The 22,483-nt window shown below is 41.1% G+C and overlaps 1 protein-coding gene across 1 annotated transcript; it reads left to right on the forward strand.

Moving 5' to 3' along the window:
• Positions 1 to 115: 115 nt before the first annotated feature.
• Positions 116 to 21,763, forward strand: gatb (glutamyl-tRNA(Gln) amidotransferase, subunit B; the record flags this gene model as incomplete). Its single annotated transcript, XM_080521096.1, has 13 exons — positions 116 to 261; positions 2,856 to 3,009; positions 3,119 to 3,232; positions 9,748 to 9,946; positions 11,173 to 11,295; positions 11,419 to 11,532; positions 13,792 to 13,876; positions 14,363 to 14,407; positions 15,788 to 15,980; positions 16,220 to 16,353; positions 21,004 to 21,082; positions 21,208 to 21,342; positions 21,442 to 21,763. The coding sequence occupies 13 exons, from the start codon at positions 116 to 118 to the stop codon at positions 21,565 to 21,567; spliced, it is 1,647 nt and encodes a 548-aa protein (XP_080377222.1). The 3' UTR covers positions 21,568 to 21,763.
• Between the last annotated feature and the right edge of the window lie 720 nt (positions 21,764 to 22,483).

Below are 22,483 nucleotides of genomic sequence, written 5' to 3' on the forward strand. Positions count from 1 at the left end.
AAATACCCACAGGCTGGGTATTGTAGTTTAAAGAAGAAGCCGCCTCGTCGGCACACGTAATGATTCTCATTTTAAAACTACAACTCCCACGTTCGTTTCCACGTTAGGAAAAAAGATGGCGGCGTGCTGTATAACAGCAAGTGAACTACTACAGAATATAAGACAAATAGCAATACTTTATCCGAATACGGCGTGTGTGATCAGACGTATTAGCACAACAAACTCACAATGCGACAGTCAACTGCAGCCGAGAGCCAGAAGGTAAGAGAAGTGAGTCAGGAAAGATGTGTAATCTTTGTTTACCTTCAGGGATCATTGAGACGTGTCTCTGCTGCAGGTCACGGTGATGCTGCCTGACGGTAATGAAGCGCAGTAAACGCATTCAGTCAAATAAACTGCATCTGGAACCAAAAAAATATTTTATTGGGCTACAATCACGGTTATAATTGTAAAAAAAAAAAGACTCCACGTGTGAATCGTTTTATGTTGATATATATTATGTCAATTGCCTAATCAATATATCAGATGAGCTCTCTATATCAGATGAATTCTGACAGCAAAAGTACGACGACTCACCCGTCCACCTTTTTTACTTCTGAAACATGCATTTTCCCCTTTTCGTAAAAAGCTGCATGTGTTTTGTTTGTTTGTATCTTCTTTACGGCACTGTTCTGTATCTTGATGCATATATCCAGGATTTGTCGATTGTACTTTATCTTGTATTTATGACTGGCTGCTCCACTGGCCAAGTCCTCCTTGCAAAACTGCCAGCAGGGTAACATTTATTTAACAACAAATACATGTGCTGGAACTTGCTATGTCCTCATACGCAGGTTTGTGATTTTGTATTTATTTTCAAGCATAATTTTGACTGTAGTTGTACATGTGAGCTCATAGCTGGAGGGAATGTGTCTTTTGATTTGTTTTTTGTTATTTTTTAAATTTTACCATCATAACATGCAAGATAAAACATCCAGTGTACAATCACAATCCTAGTTGTGAACCCTCAACACACCCTTGTCATCATTGGAACCACATATTTTTTTTATCCTTTTAAAAAGCTTATTTTTTTGATTTCCTGCGCAGTGCTGTCTTACTTGCTTGCTACACCATTAAGCCTGTAAAGGAAAAAAATCAGAAAAAAATAATAACAGACTCTGGATTTATCACATTGGCCTCAAATTATCTGCTCTCTGAATTTGAAAGACTATGAAACAAGTTGCAGCTCCAAGAGCCATAATATGCTGTCGGTAATAATTAATAGTAGTTGGGGAAAACAAAACAATGAAAGGATGCATCATGTTTCCTCAACCCTTAAATATTTGCATGCTGACACTTAGTAGCCCAAAGACTTTGTGAATAGCTCACATGGCATGCTTTTCTAAATAGTGGTCAGTACAAACATCGACTTAAAATTTAAATGATATAATTGTACAAACATTAACAGCTATGACCTTGAACAACATTTCACAAATGTGCTTAGTTATTCAACTCTATCAAGAAAGGTTATTATAAAAGCTTCATGAACATGTTAGTTGACTTGAAATGTTGAAACAAATTGAGATGAACGGTGATAATCAATATTATCTTAAGGAGATCTCTTTCCTCTCGTGGTGCAATAATTGTTAAATGTTTGTGCTTCTTCTAATGCATGAAAGTTTATTGACATTGAAGTTGAGACCTAAAACTAATTATTCAGGGAAACATTTCTCAGTTCTTATGAATCCACAAGTTCACAAAAGGTTTCATGACAACTGTGGACGTCTTACAAGAAGATTAAAAATATATTCCTGTGGATGAAGTTACCTACAATAGCTCAGTGATTAGTGGACACACATAGTGGACCTACTTTAGTTTAAAAAAAACAAAAAACTGTTCAAATGTAAATGTGCAGTAGAGATTTTATCCAACAGGGTCACTGGGAGTCTGGAGTCAATTGCATTATTGCACTATAAGCGAAGACAGGGTGCACACCAGCCTGTCACAGGGCAAACGGAGAGAAAGACATTCATACACACACCTACAGAGAATTTAGGGTCACCCATTAACCTCAAATGTATGTTTCTGACTGGGAGATGACAGGCTACCCAAGGAAATACCACACACAGGGAAAAGTACATGGATATGAAGGGAGAGTGCAGCAGAGGTCAATGTGTGTCAAAGTAATAACAGGATATATAATTCAGTACATTGGTGAGAAGAATAAAACAGGATTTCGTCTTTTTACATGGGTTTCCAGCAGCAAATCATAATTTTTAACATCCTGGGCTTAGCACAACACTAAATGGTATAAAATCAATAATCAACACAGTGGATGATAAAAATGGCCTAAAAGATTATTGTTTATTGGTGAAGGTCATTCGAGCCAGAAAAGAGGCCCATCTATCCAACTGTAGTGTTATTCTGGGCATACTTAAGCTCAATAGTAACAACAAGCCATGTTATTCTACATAGGACGAAGAGAAGCTGATGTGCTCCAGGGCCCCTGCAGGTTCATCTGTCATGCTTGACATGATGCTGGATGAGCCTGATTGACAGGCGACAGGAGGCATTCAAACAAATGTCTTCAGGGTGTTGTTTAGAATATGAGAGTCAAAGTGTCGGCTGCTTATTTGTATGCATACTGACTGTTTTCAGGTTGTTTTGTTTTAGTTTCTCATCCCCGCTAAAATGTCAGGACCTGTTGAGGCTTCACCTGTTCGGAGGAAATCACGGCACTTTCTAATGGAAGCCCCACCACCCACAAGCATTTTCTGTTGTCGTGCTCCACAGTTACTTTGCTGGCAGACTTTTCCTTTCTACAGGCCAGCAGGGCTGGTGGATTTTCTTTCATGTCAGTCTCCCATGTGCCTCAGCTCTCCCCAGCAGCTGGTTGGCGTGGTGGGCCTGGAAGTCCATGCCCAGATCAACTCCAACACCAAGCTGTTCTCCTCCTCTCCGTCTCGCTTCTTGTCTCCTCCAAACTCCCTGGTCTCCTTCTTTGATGCATCCTTACCTGGCACGTTACCCGTAAGTCATCTTTAGTGTAGGCAAGTCTAAGATCAAGTGATGTTTTTTTTTGTTGGGTATTTTTTTTTTTTTTTTTAAAGAACACTTTCTTTTCCTCACGTATCACCAGGCCCTAAACAAGCGGTGTGTCGAAGCAGCGGTGATGACGGGGCTGGCTCTCAACTGCGCCATAAATAAGAAGTCACTTTTTGACAGGAAGCACTACTTTTATGCTGACTTACCTGTGAGTATCGATCTGTTCCTCCTGAAATTGTCCCGTTGTGTGAAGGAAGAGGAGTCTGCGGTTACCGTCGCTCCAAAACAGCAGCACAGATGAATTAAATATTGTCCTTTATTTCATCACATATCATTCCTTTCATATGAGTTGTCTTGGCACTTCCTCCTCCTCCCCCTCCCCCTCCCCCTCCTCCCCTGCTGCGGTACTCCTTGTGAACTCCCTTGGCCACGAACTCCAATTTAGCGTAGTGAGCAAATCTTGCTGAAGCAGCAGAAACGCTTTTTTCCCCCCACACGTAGAGACAAATGTCTGCGAACAAGAACCACACTTTTTACTTACCAGCTCATTTCCCCCAGTGTTGTTCCAATTTTGCACCATCCACAGGTCATTTCCTTCTCCCAGCCTCGGCAGCTTATAATTTGGGAGTTGCTTTCCTTCATTCACATAATTTGAGTCATTATTGGAGTCGTAAAAAAAAGCTGAGAGGAGTTGTCTTGGTGTATATCAGAGCACATGCAGCTGCTGCGAATTCTCTGTGCAAATAATCAAGTATGAAAATTAAACTCTGAATAAAAATCAGTTTGGGGAGCAGATCACTTGGATCTCCAGTGATTATAAATAATGAGTGTTACTTGGAAACAAAACCATTTTCCTTAAGTGGAAGTTGTTTGCTAATGCTTCTAATCTCATTCCTAATTGAAACACCTATTACTGTTGCAACTGAGTAAACCCTTTAAAGCAATATTCATTAACGTGGACACTGTGAGAGAAGAACAAACGGGAAACACGCAACCCTTGAAGTATTATCCTCTTGCTAGCATGGCGCAACGTTTGGAGTTACATTTCGGTGAATGAATATTCACTCCCTTCTCTCCTGTCCCACCAATCACTACTGATCCAGCGGTTATGTCACTTAGATGTTTAGTGAGGAAGCTTCAAGTGCACTGCAGCGATTGACCACACAGCAGCAGTCTGAAAGTCTTTGTGGCACTCTGGTGTGTTTAAACCCGATGAAAACCTTTACATTTCATGTCGGTTGATAACAGAGCGGCAGCTCGGCGAGTTTTACCGGACTCTGGAGCTTGTCCTGTAACGAGCTGCTTGCTGAGGCCGAAACATTAATGATTCATAAATTGCAAAACGAGAGACTAATTGTCATAGATCCATACAGAAAAAATAATCAAAGTGGGGCCATCCGGTTTGAAGTTTGGTTCTTCTAGTGTCCAAAAATATGTATTTGAGACTAATTGGAAATTGTGTGTTTGCCTGTGTGTATGTTTCTTTTCCAACTGATAGATAATCGATAATGGACAAGCAATAAATGATCACCTGAAAATGCTACAAGGCTCAAGAAAGAGATTGAAAGAACTGTGAAGATGGGGCTTTTTAGGTTTGTCAACAGAATTTTCAACTCTTAAAAAAAAAAGTTGAAATATGAAATTGAATATGATTTTAAGTGTTTGATTGAGGGGGCGCAAAAAGACCTAAGACTACTGTCCAGCACCGGCCCATGAGTTCTGTCTCTTCAAGAGGTGGAATATTACATGCTTTTGGTGAGATTCTGTTCCTGCTCCTGTTCCCTTTGTCTTGTAATGAAATTCAAATTGTAATCTTGCAACAGAGCAGAGACGAGTAAATGTGTGCCCTGGGAAAAAAAAAAAAAAAAACCAAAATAAAAACAAAAGATTAAATTTAATTACTCACCAGCCACTGAGGATAATAGGTTTCCGAAAGTTACCAGCTCAACAGCCGCAACTTTTTCGTTGGGAAATTAGGATATTATCTGATTAAAATTGAACACTGTTTTGCCATTTATCCCCAAAACAAAATTTACAACCCATTTCAATTTATTCATTCATGTTTTTTTTTTCATATATTTTCCATATCAAAACAATTATTTATTGGTATTCTCAAATATTTTTAAAAGGATACATGTTTGTTTTAAACTCTGCTTGTTTATCATGATTTCTGCAAAAAGATAGAGTGAAGGAGGTGTGATAAATAAATAATAAAGCAGTCCCTGCTTGTTGTGGTTTTACAGTTGACTGCTGTGAAAGAATAAAATCAACACTTTAGCCCCGATGATGTGTGTGTGTGTGTGTGTGTGTGTGTGTGTGTGTGTGTGTGTGTGCATGTGTGTGTCAGTCTTGACAACGTGGGATTTACCAGGTTCAAGTGTTAGAGATGTTTAAAAAAAAAAAAAGCCTCCTTTGACACTGATACCGCCATTAAACGGTCTTGCCCATGTAATGTTCCCTGTTCCCTTTGTAATGGGGCGCTCGCATCAGGAAGTTTCACAACCTCCGAGAGCCGCGGGGTAATTTTACCACCATCATGAGTGACATTTCAAGGCCTGGATGGAAAAAGACCAAATGTCATGAGTGCTCCACGGTGGCCAGCTTCAGAGAGCTCTCTATTAATACATCTTCAAACTCTCCAAAGAAAGGTCTAGGAGAATTTAGAATTTTAAAACTCCGTCTCCCCATGGTACGATATTATGCTAAAACAGCTGCAGGCAAGGTAATGAGAAGGGTAATTATGGAACAAAGAACCGAGGAGGCAGATTTTCTTTTCTTTAGCAGCGTTTCCATGAAATTTCCCAAAGAAATGGGTTTAAAGTGAGAATAACCTCCCGGAGTAGTCAGTGACGCACAGAATAAGACCTTAAGCAATGATTTTATTGCAAAATTTTTATTACTGTATCACGCTGAAACGAACGAGCTCATCGTAATGTCTCTGGTGGGGCTGCTTGAGTTTCTGATCCAATGTGACACGTGTTGTGGCGAGGCGTGATGGAGCACAACCGCTTTCTGCAGACTGTGGCAGATGGAGTTTTTCCTGTTTAATTTTCTGAGAATTACTGGTTATCACATAGTGGCAGCAGTGCATGTTTTAATTAACAATGCAAATGATACATGATCTTCCCAACAGTCGTCCACGTAGCTCGAAATTCCTACACAACCCCCCCCCCCCCCCCCCCCCCCCCTTCCAGAAGGATCAAGCTTATTCCTGGGTTCTTGTGTGTTTGCGTCATCTCCTTTAATTTGTTCTCGGCCGCTGACGCCGGCGCCAGAGGGACAATAATGCTTGATTGCAAATATGAGTTTTGTCTGAGATTTCCCTGACAACTCATGACGGGGTTGGGTTTGAATCTGAATCATAATGCTATAATTCAGTGTGTGCGTGATGCTCAATTCCTGCTGCTGAGTGGTTGTAACTATTTAGTTTCCATTAGTCCCATCGGCTGCGCGATAAGATTGATGTATTTCAGTGTTGTACAAAGCAGCTTGACAAACCAAGACAAGATGATGGGATGTTTTTCACATTCGACGTCAAGTTTTGGTGTCATCTGCTCTCGTAAAGGCAAACGGAAGCAGGGCGGAGAGGGAAATCATCCCGACTCTGAAAAATACAGTTGTAAATTGTGTTGTACATTATTGATATGTGCCACAAGGAATCCTTGATTACATTTTGGAAAACATCACAGTTCCTCATTAAATGATTAATGCTGCTGTCCTGCCAGCAACCCTTCATTGAATTGAAATGGCAGCCAGGACACATGTATAAAGTTTTTAACAGCTCTTTTAATAACACGCCTCAGCAGCGCAATGCTAATCTAAATAATTACAATTTCCTTGAGATATTAAGTTTCCAAATAAACAGACACGGCCTGACCACTGAAGCGCTGAAGCTTTGGCATGTGCTTAATGGGAGGGATGGAATTTGTTTGTGACCTCTGTGGTCATGGGGACAAAAATGGAAGTCTCCTTTTTTTTAAATCTATATATTTCGGATTAAAGACACGTTTTAGGGTTTAATTACTGTTAGTAATGGCTCGTAAGGTAATTAATATATCTCTAGATCTCATTGCATTCTCCCCACGTCTTCCAAGTATGTCCCCATGGCATGTCGAACCTCATCTTTTTTTTTTACAATTTCGAACGTCGTTTAATTTTCTCTCCACAGTTGAAACTGAATTCATCGGGCTTGAGATTGTCATTGTCGAGAAGCGGGCAGAAGTTGTGGATTTGGTTGACATCTTTACGAGCCAACTGTGCTGAACATGCTTAATGAGGGTTCGACAACCCCGCAGGTTCGAGCCCACACTCGAAGACGCTGCTGCAGAAAAGACACAGAGAACCAGAAAAAAAAAAGACAAAACATTGTTTTTCAGACAAAAGGACTTTTTATGCAAGAATAATCAAGGAGAAAAAGAGGAAATATGATGCAATTTAAGAAACACACACATTACAATGATTAATGAAAATGTCGCTCCATGTTTTAATTAGTCAATAAATGGTAAAATATGTTTTATATCATAGGAGTGTTCTAGTAGTGATCTATTTTCATAAATTAAATAATTGAGACTTTTTTTTATGTTTTCCTTTTTCAATAAATAAAACAAAATAGCCAGATTTTGTCTGCTCACGCTTCACTCCTGTCCCACATTTTACCGTTTACAGCCGCCTCAAAGCACCTCACGCACTGGGTTTTACTCAAGGACGCGTGACGACCGAGATGGGGATCGAACCACGACTCCAGGAATTGTAAAAAGAATCAGAACGACCACTTGACCCACACTACCGGTGCAATGCTGACAACTAGACTTGGTATAAAAACCTGCAGCAGACCTAATATGCAGCTACCCCTGCTGATCACAGTCACCCGGGAAGCTGCAGTTAGTGGTACAGCTGGTTTTAATCAGCCGTTGTGCTGAGGTTGGGCACCTCAGGGCCACCGCTTAGCATCACCCCTGTCAGATATGTGCTAAAAACGTTGGGGATTGTACTTAAAAATAAAAGGGAGACGGGGGTCGCAGGAGCTTCTCATTAAGCCTTGGCCTGCTCTGAGCGTGTAACCGGGAGAGCTTAATGTGGCAACCAGGATTACATTTACAGCAACCATGGCTCATTCAGGAGGTGATTTATTAGGCGGGGATATTCCTCCTTTGTACAGATGCTGCCTATTGTAGAGTGTGGCACGCTTCAGCTGCACGGAGACAACATTTTTGAACGGCATTGACGAAACCCACAAAAAGATTAAGCAAGAAATGGTGGATTTCTGATAAGCTGTGTCAGTATTGAGAAAATCCTGCAGATTTGAAGATGAAATCCAGCTCGAGGAACAGAAATTGAAAAAGAAAATCGCTCATAGTCTGGGGGGGGTGGGGTGGGGTGTTCTTCTTTCAGTCCCGTTTTAAGAGGAAGAGGTGAGGAGGTGATGGATTGTGTCCATTCAGCACGTTGTACTCAAGGCCGGTGTCTCTTCTCCCAGTTCTTCTCTCTCTCTCTCTTTAGCATAAGTATGATTAATCTTTAGTGCTTTTGATGTGGTTGCCATGGCAACACGGGAAATTAATACTTGGGGCAACAGATTCTTTTAGTAATAGACGAGCACATACAATATTTATTCTTGTGCTTTTTGCAAGCAGAAACCTTGACTTGAACGGCAGCACTCTCTCCGCATTATAATGAGCTGGCGGCCAATCGGAAGGCCCCGTGGTTAATTGATGCCTCGCTCTCGGATGAAGCAGTGGTAACAAGCTACAATGCGCACTCGCCACTGCAACATCAGGATTCAGCAGCAAGAGTCCTCCTTACTTATTCTGATGTATTGCGTTTTGGAAGAAAAAAAAAAAAAACGTGTTCATCCATCTTCTATACCACTTTATCAAACTCAGAGCTGCGAGACGGCAGAGCCGATCCCAGCTGACTATGGGTGAGGAACCGTCAGCAGTTCATCACAGCCTGCAGGGGAAATCCAGAATATGCAGAAAAGCCACAGACTCACGCACAGGGAGAACATTAAGACTACTAACCCACTGAAAGGCCCGGCTGTTTGTATACTCTTTTAAATACAAGTATTTAACATACTGACATTATTTGATTTCGTGACATTAATATTCTTTCAACACGTTTACTCTATTTGTATCTTTCGGAACTTTAAAACTTTTTTTCATTTGTTTGAATGTTTGAACTTGTTTATTTGTAAGCTATGGGTAAAATAAAAGCTTGATAGTGAACTGGCTCAAACAATCACCAATTTTATTTATTCTACTGTCAGTCGTATTACAGTGGTTGTAAATGGAGTATGAGATAAATAGCTGATCTAATAGACAAGGGATGTTGTTGAGTACCACACAGGGCCCAAAACCTGTTTTTATTCTGTATGTAAATGTAACTTTAACGTATAACATTTGTACTATATATATATATATATATATATATATATATAAAATCACTACTCATTGGAAAGATTATATCTCTGGTTTGGTAGGACAGACTTTTGTTTCCATGTCCACGTTTGGTTATAGTTTGTGTCTTATGGTTCTAACATGTAACTTGAATTGACGAAAAGTCTTAAACCAACCCCAGAAGACCTCAGATCAGGGAGAATGGTGCCACACTAAAATAATAAACCTTCAGTGCTGGATATCATTATATAGGGGAGTGATGTGTTTTGAGGTTCTTTCACAACTTTGCCACCCAGACTGTTGAACCAGTATATTTCCCACTTTTCAGGCTGGATACCAGATCACTCAGCAACGTCGGCCCATTGCAGTCGACGGCGTACTGAGCTACAGCCTCCTGGGAGGAAAGGCACGGAACCAGCTGATCAGAAAAAGTGTCCACGTCAAACAGATCCAGCTGGAGCAGGACAGCGGGAAGAGTCTACACGACGACGTCCGCAGCCAAACACTCATAGACCTCAACAGAGCAGGTGACCTGAAGAGGAACAGACCTGTGTTGCTGGGTTGGGACAAATTCCGTGATGAGCAATAGTGTACTGACGTCCTCTAGACAAAGCCTGGTAAAGGTTTGTGGACTGTAACTGAAACCCTTCCAGCTGTGATGAGAGACATCTGTTAGTCACGATGATCTACTGAACATTATTAGAAGTGGGGGCTGTCATATTGTGTAGACAAGAAATAGTCTTTGACATTGTATGTCATTTGCCTACTATTCCCGCCAGAAGTATTTCATCTGAGCGCTTTGGTACTTTTCGGTCATTTACCTTGTTTTTTTCTGTCCTGGCCCCAACATGAATGACATGATTAAGTGGTTAGTTGCTTAATTTATGTAGATTAATTGCTTTCTTCCATTTTTGAATTTTTTGTCATTTGCAGAGTACGGCTGCAAAGTGCATCGAAACATTATTCATTAGATTTCAGTTTTTTTTGTGTTAAAATACTCTGCAACCCACCTTTGAGGTCAACCAATGTGGCTTTGAAAGTACGTCCAAATAATATATCAGACTTCCCACTCGTTCACTGTTACAGGTGGAAGAGCAGGTCATTTTCCAATCCCGCAATTTCCAGTAGTTTCCTGTGTCATCCTGTGAAAGTGTCTTTGAGCAGGGCACCAAAATTCAACTTCCTATTTGAGAGCAGTTTGCATGTCAGCCGACATCAATGGTGGAAACAGACTCAAGAAAAAACTGAGAAATTCGTTCTGGCGAGAACATTGCACACTTCAAGACAAAAAGATGTGGGGGGGGGGGAAATGAGCTTACTTAATAACCACACACATTTCAAATTTCTGATTAATCAGACAATTATTGTCCGAAATATGTTCTTCTCGGATGATGTGTTGAAAACACGCCGCAAAAACTCCCAAAAGCGGCTCAGATAGAAAAGAAGAGCTCAGCTCTGAGACACATGAATGTAACTTCAGTTATTGTTGAAATATTTGAAAGTTATACGGTAGCGGTTTTTAAAATAACCAAACTGTGAATAAACGACAGAACAATAATATGTTCTTTTTTTTTCTTTTTCTTTTTTTTAAGTGTGTTCCTCTCTATCATCATCTTTCCTTTTTTAACTCCGGTAGAGAACCTTGTGAGGCTTAAAGTTGCTCGTCGAAGCGAGCGCTGTCGGGGTTTGTAACGGAGCTCCATGAGATGGATACCTGCGAGATGTAACACGCGGCTGTCTTCACATGCGTCAGGTGTAGGCCTAATGGAGCTGGTGATGGAGCCAGACATGAGCTGTGGAGAGGAGGCTGCCGCAGCTGTCAGAGAGCTTCAGCTCATCCTGCAGACCCTGGGCACCTGTCATGGCAACATGTCTGGTATGGAAATCGCTCTCAGCACCCCCACCTTTCTCGCTTTTTTTTTTTCTTTTTGCACTCCTAACCCTGCACTTATATCTTACTCCGCATGCATTTTTTTTTTTTTTACCACGCTCTGCTCAGAGGGGCAGCTGAGAGTGGACGCCAACGTGTCGGTGCACAGACCCGGAGAGCCGCTGGGCGTCAGGACGGAGGTGAAGAACATCAACAGCGCCCGATTCCTGGCCAGAGCCATAGGTGAGCCCGCAAAGGAACTTTCAAGCCGCCAGTGGATTGCAGGTTGATGCGACGAGTGCGGCAGGCTTTAGGGGGGGGGGGTGTTCTTTATTTCGCAGCGTGTGAAACTTTTTTTTTTTTTTTTTTCCCCTCCGCTCTCATTTGCATGCAGTGTCACCCTCAAGTAATCACTTGGAGTCTGTGTAATCCACCTGGCAGTAAATACTGGAGTGGAGCAAATTAATCAAGAGTCGTACTTGAAGGAAAAGTTTGATGTTTTTTGGAAATGTGCTTCTTATTTGCTCTTTATCCAGGGGCGGAATTACAAACCGTGGTTTAGAGGTAGCTACAGGAAGACTCCACCAGAATAATAAGCTTCATTTTTCATGGTGGGTCAGATCGTTCAGTTTTTAGAATCTCTGGGGCGAGGAGAGAGCGGACAAATTATGATGATGAGTTAAAGTTTGGGTTTTCTACGAGTGGGTCTGATCATGGATGCATGTTTGTGTGTAGCGGTTTGCAGTCTCTCCTCACATGTGGAAAATATATTATTATTTATTTTTTGTGGAGCGTTTGCAAATTCCCCCTCTGAATTCAATGGTTTCTCCGCACAAAAACATATGCTTGGGGTTAAATGGTGCCTCTAATAACAGGATGCCTAACAACCAACATAGTAAACATTTTGTCATTTTTCAGTGGAATAAACCCCATAACGTAATACCTTATATTCGTTTAATACAACATTTGATGCATTATTGAAATAATATTTTGCCACTAACTTAACAAGTGTATTAAATATATTGAAATAAATGCAGTTGGTAATATTACCATACCTAAATAGGACTGTATATCATGGAAATAAGAGCTTTCTTTTACACGTTTTGTGCAGTTGGCTTATCTATTACTATTTTATTATGTCAATGGCAAGTTAATGTTTTTTACAGTTATAAGTTGTTGCGGGATCGATTGGATGAGTCTGATATTAATTGGCTAAAAAGTGCTTAATAGAATGAGATCATGGAGACTTTGTGCTCCTTGGTAATACTTTTAAAGAAAATTAAAGAAACGGGAAATATTATTTACACATTCATCACTGCAAATGCAAAATAAGTACTATTTCACAAGCATGTGCATGTAGGCTGAAATTCACAGTTCACTGTGCAGAGCTGATCTAGAAAAAAAAATATTGTCTAGATTTTTTTACAAATAGCTATACTTGGTGCACTTTGACATGTTATTGATGCTTAATGTCAATTAACTAGAGTTATGTTTCACGTCTTCACTGCATCAGTACCAGTGTTTTAAATTGTCGACCCAAAGTACTGAAATTCATTCGACGATTGCTGCAGCTTTACAGCAGGTATGCAGCAATAGATGGCTAATTTAACTTGGCACAAAGACTGGAAACTGAAGACGGATGGTTGACAAAGTCTAAACAGAAATCTGCTTCCCTGCACCTCCAAAGCTCAGCAATTAACTTTTCGAATCCCGAGTAAGCGGTTATATCGTCGGCTTATTTCTTGCTGGGAACAGCTCCCTTAGCACTTAAGATTAGAAGATAGTCTCGCAGTGCCCGAAGAAACTTTAATGGACAGTTTGCTTCTCTTGTAAACTTTTGCTTTTTAAGCAATTGTTAAAGAAACATCTCTTTTCTCCTTTTCATTAATTTGACAATTGAAGAGCAGCACAGAGCACCAGAACCGCAGCGTGCCACAGCTTTCCGCCTTTTTCTGTAACAGTAATGCTTAAAAATGGACTCGTTTTCTTTTACATGGAAGAAGAGATTTATGAAGAGATGCTGAGACGGGAGGCATAGTTGACGCTGGCAGTGACTCTTGATGCACGGGCTTTCAGACTGACAGCCGTTCATAAACAATTAGCGGTGTGATAGCAGCATGTGATGCTCAGCTGACTTCTCCCAGCTGCTCAGAGGAAAAGAGGCAGATTCCGTGTCAGCTGGAACTTTGCTGGCTGGTGATTGACAAAAAGCCCAGATGAGATAATTTCAGCTTTTGACATGCAGGTTTTTTAAAAGCGTGGCTTTGACATGCAATGCGTTGCTGTTTTTGAATTATTTATCAATAAACTTGTACCACGTTCATTCTGCAGCTGAGCTGATATTTAAAAGTCACGGAGGAAAACATCGTTTATCAGAATTATGCCGTGGCAGCAGTCACAGACCCGAGGGTTGCCAGTAAATAACAGCAGGTGTTTGGCATTTACCACCAAACTATATTTGCGCACTGTATCTCTGTTCATGTTGTCCTTTATGTTCGCCAGACTACGAGATCCAGCGGCAGATTGAAGTCCTGCAGAAAGGGGGAACGGTTCACAACGAGACCCGGGCATACGATTCCAAATCGGGGTGAGAGCATGACAAAGCGGCGCGTGTCGTGCCAAGATTTAGCCACTGCAACACCCTCAGACCGGGATCTCTGCCGGGTCCGTTAGCCCCGCGCTTTGTCCAGGATGCAGCATCGTGGTAATGATGATGAATAGAGTCGTTTGGGTGCCGCCGTCGCCCAGTGTTTTCTGTGAGCAATGTGCTGCTCACGAGCTCACGACCTCGCCGAACGAGCCGGCTCCCACACCGCCGAGGCCTTGATCATCCTCTGCCGCCCGGCCGCCGTCCCATGAGGCCCGGCATGTTTTGAGTTACACAGAGAGGCGTGTTGAACAATAGTGCGTGGTGGCCTGTGTCGGGCCACCACGCACTAAAGAAAATGGCCAATAATGTAATATTTTCCAACATACCCAGATGCCTTCAATAGAAAACAAAGCAAAGAATGAGGTTTGCTTGTTGTTTATGTATTATAATGTGAATTTTAACCATTTACATCTATTCTTTCAGGGAGACTATTCCCATGAGAGACAAAGAGGGTCTTCAGGACTACAGGTGAGGGTGAAAATGCTAATATGTCACTGAAAATATCACATTTTGGAAACCAAACATAATATCTTTTGGCTGGATTGTACATTTGATGGGTTTTTTTGTTTGGTTTTATGACATTCAAGACAATACATAGTCTCTTTTCAACAGAAATATTGTTTATTTCTCTCTTTCTATACACTTAATTTAGAGACATAATCTAATCCATCAATATAACAAATCTAAACTTGTGCGTATGTTAATCTGATCTTTAATGTAATATATCTACTGATCTATTTAATAACCAAATCTCATCTGCCTAATCAACCAAACTAATCTCTCTATTAATCTTAATCTATCCACTGAGTTAATATAATATGATCCATCCACAAAACCAACCTCTTGAATATAATTTTTTTTTTTTTTTGAAAAACCCATTAGTTTTATTCAGTGTTTTTGCAGCCATGGTTCTTCGAAGCTGCTGTTTTACATGTTTTCAGTGTTTCACTGCTGCAACATACCTGAGAGAACTAAGCAGGCTGTAATGAAGCTTCTGCAGAGCTCAGGATGACAGCCCATTCATTTCAATCAAAGATGTGTATCTGGGAAGAAGTCAAATAACTGATGTGCAGCAGTGCGCAGAGTTATAAATATTGCCAGGTTGTTGTTTTTTTTTAGCTAAAATCGTTGACAGTTCCTGGGTGGATTTTTTTTTATTTTCTTTTTTTTAACTCGTGTCTTCACAGTTTGTTCTAAAGGTGTAAAAATGATCCTGCTCCCACTTTGGATGCCGTCCTCCTCTATCGTGTTAATATGTTGAAGGATCCTTGCTGATAACGTGCTATAAATATTCAAATGCATTGTACATTGAACAACTAAAGGCAGAGTGGCGTTTCCCACTGTAAAACTGTTGTAAAACCATTACTTGTTTTTATAATGATTACACATACGCTGTTAATAGTAAGGTTTTCAAAGCAGATCTGGTAGAGTTTCAATGTTTGTTTTACAGTATATTTGTAATAACTGCATTGTGTGGCATGTTTCTATGTGTGAGGGTGAGATTGTCCCTGCTTGGGATCTGAGGATTGACAACTCGCTGCAAGGAATTACACAGGATTTACTCGAGGCCTGAACCTCTGATGTGCAGGTGTGTGTGTATGTGTGTATGTGTGTTTTGGCTTGGGTGGAAGAATGATGGACAGGCAGGTTTAAGGCTGATGGAGTCAAATGATTAGGAGAACAAGTGAAATGTGGCAAGCGCAGTGTCGAGAGGGCTATTAGTATCTCAACAAAAGCCAGCCCCCCCCCTTTCTCTCAGGGCTTATCTGTACTGCTGATAAAGCATTCACCCTCCCCTACCCACTTTTCTTCTGCTCACCTCGCCTCACCTCTGCTGCCTTCCTTCAGGTTCATGCCGGAGCCCAACCTGCCCCCTCTGATTGTGTATGAGGATAACGCATCAGTGCCCACTGGCATCGATGCGTGCCAGACGGTGGTGGTGCAGAAGATAAAAGAAGCCCTGCCAGAGCTACCCGGTGTCAAAAGAGACAGGCTGGTGGAGACATACGGCATCCTGCCCGAGCACAGCTTCACCCTAGTGGTGAGTTTCCAAGCAAGTGAAAACAACCGGCGAGATGGAGAGGGGCTCCTTCACTCCATAACTCCCCCTGTATCTTTATTTTAATTGGCATCCTTTTAAGCCTGAGTGGAAGTAACTAGGATACACTTCTGCTCGACTGTGGGGGAGGCGCAGCTGTGTACCGATGAACTCTTTTGGGCTGATTTCATCCTGATTAGATGATGTGCACGCAAAGTAATGAAGTCATGTCCGTGCTGCAGAACGAGGACGGCCTGGTGGAGTACTTCGAGGCTCTGCTGAAGGCGACAAAGAAAGAATCCAGGAAGGTGGTTGGCTGGGTGACGAGTGACCTGCTGGGTCACCTCAAACAGCACAATATGAGCGTGGGCCAGAGGTGAGAAGTACGCAGAGAAATCACTTCCTTTAATCACTTCAACCATATGCTCTGTGCTTGTCTTTTACAGTGAGATATCTTTTGTGATATCCTGCCGCAAAGTCCAGTATTATGATTTACAAATATTTGTGATGGGCTTTTTGCAAGGTTCAGTGTCATCTCCAATATGATGAATAAACCAACGAGTTCAATTGATCGTGAACAGCTGTGGCCAACGTGATTCAAATTCTGATTATTGATTACTGCAGGGTTTGCCAAAATGTGCATTAATGTAGTGTTTTTCTCGCAACATCTTAACTGAATGAAAAGAGAAGGACTCTGCTGAGTGTCTACCTTCTATTTGTATCACTTAGTGTCACAAGACTGTGACAACCAATGATGTAATAATGGTCAATAGCATAACATTCATATTAAAGCCAATAATGTAACAATTTGCCAATAATGTAACAAAATATAAAAAGATTTATTACAACTACAATTGAGAGTGTCACAGCCATATATCCTCAATGAAAGAATATGGTGACGGTCCCATCCAATGTAGCTGTTTTTCACTAAACTTTTACCAATTCGGGAAAAAAACGGTTTATTTCCAAGAAATGCAGCCCTATTTATGTATTTTTATAGTATTGGCTGAAGTTATTAAATTTTGAAAGGATTTCTTAATGCTACTTTAATCATGTAATCATTTATGATTGTTATTTTATTACACCACTGGTGAGTTATTATGTTATGGACTTTATTACAATAAAGAAAATGCAAATGTCATTGTGTTATTGGGCAGAATTACATCATTGGCCATTATGTTTCATGACCATTAATTGTCTGTTTTTAGCATTTGCAGTCATTTAAATTTTATTCATGCAAATTTTAAGAATTCTAATTAAGTTCAGGTAATCTCCATTCATTCGTATATCTTGGCGTCTGTCTTCACTGTAATGTTTTGACAAATCAGAGCTTGGAATAGTTTGTCGCCAACATTTCTTGGATTCAATGTGGATGAGCTCCTGGAAAGAAATAGCTCGTATATAAAACCCAGGTTTAAAAGACATACCTGAAACCATTTATGTGTTTCTGTATATAGTGTCTTTTTGTTTAGGAGAGTCCAGAATAGTTAAAAAGTACGCTTCAATAGAAGTCGCTCATCTCCCAGATTGTGTAAGACACTGGTTGCGGTCGGAAAATACTTGGTCATTTTGTTCATCGGGTATGGGAATTTTCTCTCTATATTCTGTGACTCTAGAACATAACATGCCTTGATCCCCTTTAACAAATTCATACAAGTACATTAGAACTTGGTCAAATTGATAATACCAAAAGCTTAGCACATACAGAAGAGTTTGGGGAAGGCAGGTGGGGCGCAAACTGTGCTGCAGTTGAATTTACAGTGTGAATTTACAGTTAAGCCAGAATTTGCCCGGCAGAATTTAGCGGCGTGGATTGGCCAAAGAGATGCAGGAAACGGCCCAGGCTGGGTTGTAAACATGAAGTGCAGGAACTCGACTAATGACAAACAGTCCAAAATGATGAGACATTTTACTGTCATTAGCCTTTGTCACTGTCCACACACTCACTGCAGCCAAAACGGCATCAGTGCTGCATTATCTACATGAATAAACCATATGTGACGGTGGTTGAGTGAGGGGCTGAAGTCCATGTCTGAGTTTTAGATTTTCACCACAATTCTGATCAGTTCATTGTCCACAATTGTAAGAACAAATAAAAAAAATCATGTCTGTTGTAAAAGTTTAGTCCAATTTAGTGATCAATCCCCAACCTTGACATGCACAATGGCTCATTAGGACAAACCACAACAAATACTGAACGGCTTCCTCTGCCTTTGTTTCCCTGAGGAGGTTTGCGCTGAATAATTGAGTGTGTTGTCGCAAACATGAAGCCATTTTATCTCGTATAGCTTTGAGAATAATACTTCTTTATGCATCCAGACATAAAAGTATAGCAGGCTGTGTTTGAATAACAGATTCTCAACTACCCGTATACCACGTTAACATACGAGTTCATAAATAATTTGACTCTTCTAAAAAAATCTTTGTGTCTCCCTGATAGAAGCCCCCGCGACAGTCTGACAGCCTGTCGGTGAAAAAAAGCTCGTTTCAACAATTCAAATGACATCAGTAAATCACGACTTTCTGAGGTAATGTTTGTTGCATTTCCTGAAGGATTATGAGGTCGGGCCACTTCGGGGGCAGAAGCTGATTTCTTCCTCTGTCGGCCCGTGGGCGCCGCAAACGTACTGTTGTTAATCAGACTTTAATTTTACGTGGACTCATCTTTTTGTTGAAGAGACGCTTTCTCGACAATCAAGCCGTCTACCAATATTTTGCTGATTGGGTTCAAAACTATTCTCCCGTGGTTTTTAATAGTGTGCTTTTAAATGTTTGTTGACACTGTCCTGACTTTATGGGATTTGTGTTGTTGTCTTCAAATGTCATACAAGGGAAAAATGTCTTGCTTTCAGCCTGCTACCAATGCATTAATGTGGATGAAATCTGAATTGTGAGATTGTCAGGTCTTTGTAACTTGTACAGAACCTTTTTGGAATAAGAATTGAGCCTTTTTTTTTTTTGTATTCTTGTTGAATTTGAAAAAGTTGTTTTGATACTGTTCACACTTTGAAAGACTTGTCGTCTCCCACTATTTCTGTCCCTACTGTGACATTAAATATTGGCCACGTCTCTCAACCCTCCATTTTAACGTTTTTTGTTTTTTTTATAAGTGATAGTTTAAAACTTGGTAATAGTGGTTGGAGAGATTTGAGTTGTTGAGTCCTGCTGAGTTTGGCTGCAAAGCGCCATGACAGTTTGTTTTTAAGAGGTAAAAGCTGAGACTGATTTCATAGTTGTTGAAATTAAAATATATTTGCTGATGTCAGCACAGTTGCTGTGATCTTTATTTTATCTTCCGTTCCCAGACTGTTATGAGGGATGTGCGTGTGTGAGTAAATCACCAAGTCGCCGATGTTTATTCATGCGTAATGTTGCATTCGCTGTGGTGAAAGGAGGAGAATTAAAAGGGGGGGAAAAAGAAAATGCAGACGAGCTGACGGGATCATCTAAAGCCCAGGCCATTAAGAAACAGAGTCATATAAAGTACTTTGGAGAAACAATATGAGTATGTGGCGCCCTGGGGAGTTGACTGGCAGTTTGATTGCCAAGAAGAGCTCTTAGAAGCACTGCAACGATCTGCTTTCTTCATGTAATTATGAGAAATATCAAAGCTTTGCTTCTGCCGCTCGGTCGGGACGGACCACATTTCTTTGAGCTCATTTGACTCAAAGCCGTCGAGTCAAATTAATGCAAAGAGACATATTGGCATGTTAGTTCGGACAACAAGAGAGGTCAAGTTGCAGACATGATGTGAAGGATAAAAATGTGGAAGATTGTAGAAACAAATAAAGAATTTCTACTTCAGCACCAAGCTTGTCATTTTACCTGCCGTTAATGTGAATGCAAATTACAGCACATTGTTGAACGTTACAGTCTCTTGGTTATTCAGTGGTAAAGTCAAATATTCTGATGACACGCGTGTCTTCCGTTCTTGTGAGGCGTGTTTGCACTTTGCTATGATGTGATCGGACAGATTATTGGGCGTGATGCGTCTCTTATGATTGATCTTATGATCTACTGGTGTTGGCGATGGGTGTGGTAAAGCTGCCGTGGTGTCATGTGCATAAACTATTCTGCTCTTTTCAAATATTGAAAGTATTTTGTAAATTCACAAGCGTCTGATCTATCTGATACTTTGCACTCTATTAAGCAACTTCAAAATGTTGCCATAAGGGTATTCGTTTGTCAGCCTTGGCTGCTTTAACACTGGATTTGTACAGTTTGTTTACAAAGTACAGAGAAAGTTCAAATGAGCTCCACTGCATCTCTGAATGATTCGTCAATGTTTCTTAGTAGTGGCGTCGTCAAACATGACAATCGGAGTGGTGCATCGCTCTTATGAACGCCGACTTGACGAGAAGGAATCCTCTCTGATGAGGAAACGCATCCTTCTGTTCTTAACCTGGAAGCCACGACTGTGATCGAGCTCCAGAACGAAGGCTGTTTGAAATGCACATCTGAAATCAAAAATAACACAATATCATCCACCGTTGGACGCCAATGGTGACTGCGGTTGTGCTTTTCAAACGCGTCTATCGATCCTGCTGCTGTCTGTTGCTACAGAAATCAAATAAACTCAGACAAAACACTCCAGCTAAAAGAACTTTTTCTCTGGATATTTTGGACAAAAACACACTCTCTTAAGTGTTTTCCATCTTTGAAACAACAAAACAAACTCTTACCATTGACTGAAGTCCTACACTGACACAATTTGAGATGAACATTTTTGACTCAGATGGTACTCGTAGCGCATTTTCTTGCAACCACTTTAATTTTGGGTTGTTTACGTAAATGTACTGTGTATTTCTTCATGTGCTGCTGTTCGGGGAAGACGGCGAGCTGACCCGTTGGCTGAAGGAATAGATGAGCAGAGAAAAATATAATTACATTACAAATGTTGGTTTTACTGTAGTGACACTCCCATTGTGTCACCCCCCCACCCCCCCCATCTCCTCTACTATTTAAATAATTAATTCAAGTCCATCTATTGAGCAGTAACAAAATCATCCATTTAATTTAATTCCAGCCCAATCTCCGCTCCTGCCCTGGCTGAGCTGCTGGAGCTCCAGGAAACGGGACACATCTCCTCTTCGGCTGCCAAGCAGGTCAGTCGGCTGCACAGAGAGCGCAATTATCCCCTTCTGTCTGTCAAAACCTCCAACCCGACCAGGGCTTGTTTGTATTCTGTGCTTCTCACCTGCATCCTGCACCGCTCCGCGCGCTCTCCTAGGTGTTCCAGGACATGTGGAGGTCACCGGGGAAGACGGCTCGGCAGATCATCCAGGAGCAGGACTTGGCCCTCGTTAGTGACGCTGAACATCTGCGGCACATCTGCCAGAAGGTGTTGGACTCTCATCCCAATGAGGTTAAAGCTCTCAAAGAAAATCTTGCATGTGGTTGAAAAGTTTTTTGGTTTTTGCACAGGATTTTGAGATGTTTCCGTTTGTCGCGCTGCTCCTTGTAGGTTCACGCCATTAAAAATGGGAATAAGAAGGTTCTGAATAAGCTGATGGGGCTGGTGAAGAAAGAGACCAAAGGGAGAGCCGATCCAGTTCTGTTGAGGGCGATTCTGCAGGAAAAGACTTCATGAGAGTCCGACTCTTCCGGATCACGAACTGAGAGACTGAACGGCAAGATTCTTTTTTTTAATGTCTGTGGTAAAATGCTGATGAAGCTACAGAGTAACCAAGGCCACATCCTGTCATAAAACACAGGTCAATCAGTGTGATGATGGAGTAGAACAAGCCTTCACAACAAAAGATATTGTGTAAATAATATAAATATTGAACAAGAGTTCCTCTGCAATACAAATATGACTGTTGGTATTTGTGTTTGAAAAGAAATAAAGCTTTTTCACTATCCACTGTCATTGTATCACTATTTGTTTTATTTCTTTTTAATTTACACACCCCGTGATGCATTCAAATACACATCCTCACAAGATAAGAAGGTATTTGATTTGCAATTTTCCTCTGGTGAGTCAAAGGCTCTGAGGAGTAGAGAGGGTGAGTGTCGAGCATTATTTCTCTTCAAGGACCTGTGTGATTTAAAGTAATCCTTTCCAATATAACTTAATGTACCACTGGCTTCTGCCATATTGACCATTACGGTCATGTGAGGCAGAACATGATATTGCTGGCATGGCAGATGCTCTGCTGGAGAGAGGCGGCAGAAGCCCCTGCCCAGATCCTGGTCAATGGGCAGGAGAGCAATCAATGGGCTCCCTCTTGTGGTGGAAGCACAAGATGCAATCTTAATGGCACTTGTCAAAGTGTTTAGGATGATTTTTCTTTAACTTTTTGACTATTGACTTATTTTGAAGGTCCATCCATTTGTCTTATTTCACTTTTCAGGGTCATGGGTCACTGGAGCTGCAGTCGAAGGCAAGGGGACACCCTGGATAGGAACGCCAGTCCATCACCAACAATAACACATATCAACTTATCCCCAACCGTCCTCAAAATGCATGTTTTTAGACTGCAGGGAAAAACATCCATGAACACACC

This window comes from Blennius ocellaris (genome assembly GCF_963422515.1).
Source record: "Blennius ocellaris genome assembly, chromosome: 3".
NCBI lineage: Eukaryota > Metazoa > Chordata > Actinopteri > Blenniiformes > Blenniidae > Blennius > Blennius ocellaris.